Source organism: Arachis hypogaea, chromosome 17, assembly GCF_003086295.3.
Source record: "Arachis hypogaea cultivar Tifrunner chromosome 17, arahy.Tifrunner.gnm2.J5K5, whole genome shotgun sequence".
NCBI lineage: Eukaryota > Viridiplantae > Streptophyta > Magnoliopsida > Fabales > Fabaceae > Arachis > Arachis hypogaea.
In genome coordinates, this window is record NC_092052.1 from 1,631,126 (window position 1) to 1,635,547 (window position 4,422).

The 4,422-nt window shown below is 32.8% G+C and overlaps 1 protein-coding gene across 1 annotated transcript; it reads right to left on the bottom strand.

The window, feature by feature from the left end:
• Positions 1-676: 676 nt before the first annotated feature.
• LOC112765815 (two-pore potassium channel 1) lies at positions 677-3,585 on the bottom strand. Its single transcript, XM_025811679.3, has 3 exons — positions 3,413-3,585; positions 1,504-2,463; positions 677-1,159 (listed from the first exon to the last, which is right to left on the bottom strand). The coding sequence occupies exons 2-3, from the start codon at positions 2,409-2,411 to the stop codon at positions 1,009-1,011; spliced, it is 1,059 nt and encodes a 352-aa protein (XP_025667464.1). The 5' UTR covers positions 2,412-2,463; positions 3,413-3,585; the 3' UTR covers positions 677-1,008.
• Between the last annotated feature and the right edge of the window lie 837 nt (positions 3,586-4,422).

Genomic DNA, 4,422 nt, shown 5'->3' on the forward strand with positions numbered 1-4,422 from the left:
TTCATCCCTCTCAATTGTTGTACTGGTTATATAGCTATTAAAACTCTGCTCTAACATGAATGGCTAATAAATAAATAATTAATAGCACAAGTTATTGTACATCTAATTCTGCTATTAGTTGGTATCTTTGTAACTATATTATTTTGCATCTTACAATTTAATTATTATACTGTTAAATTTGGTGTGATTACATTCCATCATAGTGAGTCACTCGATTTTCTTGATGTATTGTAAAGAAAAATGATGGAACATCATATGGAATTGAAAAATTTGTTGAAATAATATTGTTTATCCTGAATAAATAGATACACTTTTGTTCTTTTATCTTATTTGATAATTATTCTAGTAATTGGTTGATGCATGAATGGTACTACATTGGCTTGAAAATATTGATGAGGTTATGGCTAAGTGATTGAAGGTGTAGCATTGATCATGTTAACTAACTAACAGATAAGATAGACTAACAGACAAGATAGCTAAAAGAATGGAAGATTCATTATCTAATACATTAACATGATATCATACATTCTGGACAAACTCTTTGTTAATCTGGAAGAACTATAACTGGGAAAAAGAACATACAAACTACCCTTGATTACCTTTTACTTCCAAACTTTGCAAAATATGAGAAAGTTTGAGCTAAGCTGAACAGAATGCTTTAAATGCTTCATTCATGTAACTTAAGTTGGAAAGGAATCCAAGTGAATTCAATATTAATGTGTTAATGTTGCAAGTGTGAGGAATGCATGAAATTATTCTCACTACATCAGAGAGAACAAAGAGAAGTGAGGAGTTTATAAGATGAGAGACTTGGACGTGATGTCTTCTCATCTTATGAAAAAGGAAGACAAAACATTTAATTACAATTAAACCGCGTCTAAGAAATTTCAGACTCTACACTCTTGAAAGCTCTAGTGTGCATTTTATCATTGAAGTTGAAAATGTGAACTCTACAAAAACTCTACTCTGTGAATACTACATACAAATATACAATGTGTCTTTGTCAGTCTAGGATGACTGAGCAAGTGCTAAATCAGAAATTGAAAGGGTACCGTTTTGATCAACATCAAGTTCTTCAAACTCCTGCATCAAAAGTGATATATCTTCTTGACTAATCTTCCCCATCTCTTTGAGTTTATAAACAACGAATTCAGCAGCCCTATCAGCAAAGATCCAAGATATATTATACAAACAATGAAGCTATATAAATGATTCATAGAAATAGGAATAAAAGATGGCAGCCCAGTGCACAAACATTCTGTGTTAACGCATGGTCAGTAAAATTATTCTATAGGTTCCTATAGTTTTATGTAATTTTAATTCATCTATATAGTTTAAAAATCTGTAATCATCAATGTTAAATTAGTAATCATCAATGTTTGTGACTGTATAAAGACTTGATCACAGAACATTTAGAGGGACCTGATTTAAAAATGTTTATGTGTCATCATTAGGACTTAATAAGCTGGGAAAAACAAGGCTTTGAAAGAATGCAGAACTAACCCAACAGTGCCGTCATCATCAATATCTGCTGCCTCCAAGTCCAAATTGGTCATCTTCTTCGAAAGAACCCACTTCACAATTTTCTTTTGTCGGCTTTCAGTGTTAAGCTCAGCAATGTAAAGGAACACCTGAGCCAAAGAAATTGTACCTGCCAATATCCAAAACACAGCAAATATTCTTCCTGCTTCAGTTGAGAAACTCTTATCACCATATCCCAGGGTTGTAAGAGTAGAACAAACGCAGTAAAACGCATCGACGAATTCCAATTTCTCAACCATGATCAAGAAAACTGTCCCCGCTATGATCATAATCAAGAGAAGGAAAAAGGCCAAAAGGAATTTGTATCTTGTTTTGTTCACCTCAACCTCCTTTAGAATTTCTCTTTGACCAACGTTTTGGTGCATGTGCAAAGCTTTAACTAGCAAGAATTCTTGCTTCTCAACCAAGTAATCTGCTGCTTTGCCTAGGATTAGTCCAACCAATGCCATTCCGGTGAAAACAAAAGCGCATGCAAGTAGCTTTGTAAGGTTGCTATTCGGAACAATATCTCCATAACCAACTGTGGTCATTGTTACGATTGTGAAGTATACAGCATCAAGAACCCCATCTGTTTTCAGCCCCTTGATCTGGTTCCCAACAAGGTAGAATACAATAGCACCTACTCCTATATACACTACAAGGTATATAGCAACTTTTCTAAAGCTTGGATGTATATTCCCAAATATTGAATCAGATCTTGGAATTGGTATATTGCCATTGGTGTCCTGGGGATCAACATCGTTGCAAGGTGCACTTCTAGCACGGCGGAACCTTCTCTTCTTTAACTGCCTTCTGAACTTTTGAGCTTCAAGATCCTCTGATCCTGATAGCAAGGGCTCTGTTGCTTCTGTGTTCGACCTGTTCGCCATGCAGATGATCTTAAGAAGCAAGGATCAGCAATAGACCACCTGATTTGGTTCCCTGGCAATCCAAACTAGTAATGTCAATCAAATAAGAAGGAAAAGAAACTACATAAAAGGATATAATACAATGTCCACATATAAATTCATAAAATCAAAGTCATAAAAACATAGTAACATACTAAAAATACACTTTTTATCAATTAAACACGTATGTATGTTCAAGCATATACTAGAATATGAGCGAAACAATTCAAGTTCCAAGATTTATTCATTTGGATCACCACTTACAGCTCATATGGATCTCCTAAATTCTATTCCTTCAATTGAAGAAAAGGAAGATGCAGCATCTTCTGACTTTGTAAGTACAATAACTAATAACCTCTAAGCATCAAGAGTCAAAGAAAATTGGTTTAGCTTTCTCTCCGGAACCAAAATACGATAACTTAAACATGGAAAATGTTCGGCAGAAAGCCAGAAACAAACTAATGAACAAGAACCTCTCATCTGCAAATTACTCCCAGCCTTAAATCCATCGTACTTAGAATTCTGATGAACATTACATCAATATTACCTAATTTCCTTATTTAACATATCAGTTCAAAAATCAACTTGTCCCTAATTACCTAAATTCCTAATTGGCTTTGAAGTAAATTCCCAATTAAAGTAAAATAAACGTGTCCTTAACTAAAATACTAATGATGCCTTAATTGTTCGGAAAAAACTGAATCAACAAGTTGGATCTGACTTGATCATGATCATTAACATTACTAATCTTCATCATGTGAAAAAACTTGTGCAATTGCAGTCCAATTGAAGGAGCACTAGATCTTGACCAATATATCTACAGTGATACATAAACTCAACCCTCTTCACAGAAACTAAACACGCCAATTACTTAACAAAACAGCTGATATCCAAATCAGAAACAAATCAATAACAATAATATTATAAAGTAAACGCATATTATGAATGAACAATAAGTGATGGAAGAAGCTTTAAATTTTGACCTTGAAATTTTTGAAGTGGAAGAGATGGATGATGATGCAGTTGCAGTTACAGTTACAGTTACAGTGTGGTGGTGTCTTCTGAAAGCTTCGGGGAACCAAAAGTTTTGATTCAGTGAAGGCGCAGGTTTAGGTGCATGTGTGGATCCCATTCCCTTCCGCGTTAATGAATCACTAATTTTTTTTATTTTATATTTAAATAAAAAGTTATATCCACTTGTTTTGTTTCAACTGGATTTGACTTTTGAGGTTTGTTGATGGTGGCTGGCCACAGAAGGAAAATGACATGCTTTCAGTTTTCAGATCAGTTCATTTTGCTAATAAATAAAATAAAATAATTATATTACATATACATAAAAAGTTAGTTACTAATTAGTCATTGCATATAAAATTACATATTATATCTCATTAAAAAATTTATTATCTATTATAAATTTAATTATTTTATTATGATATATTTAATTATTCTAATAACTGATGTTTTTTAAAATAAAACTCTTCAGTCTTGAGCCAACAAATGACATGCTTGTAAGAGTAAAAATAAGTATTAGCTTATAAATAATAGAACTATCAGAACTATTTAGGCCAAAATAAATGAGAGAGTAAAATACAAAATGATTTAGAGAATAGAATTCGTTAAAATTAACTGTAAATTCTCGACTTATATTCAATATTCTACTTTATACATAATTTTCTTTGATTAAGTTTACATTATCATAATTCCAATACGCATCATATATATTTTTTTTCTATATTCTAGAATATTTCTACTTTAAAATTGAGAGTGGAGGGAAAGTAGATGAGTTCCCGATCAAAGTCACCGAACTTCCACGTACTTGCCAAGATCAAAGGTAAACAATCCAATCCACTTTTTTCATTAAATAAAACTCATCTCAGCTCATAAAGAATCTCAATTGAGTTAGTTAATCAGTTATACTCGTTAGTTAATTATTCGCTTTCATCGCAGAGTTCACTTGATCTGTCGTCACTGACCTCAGCAACGGTTAATCGCC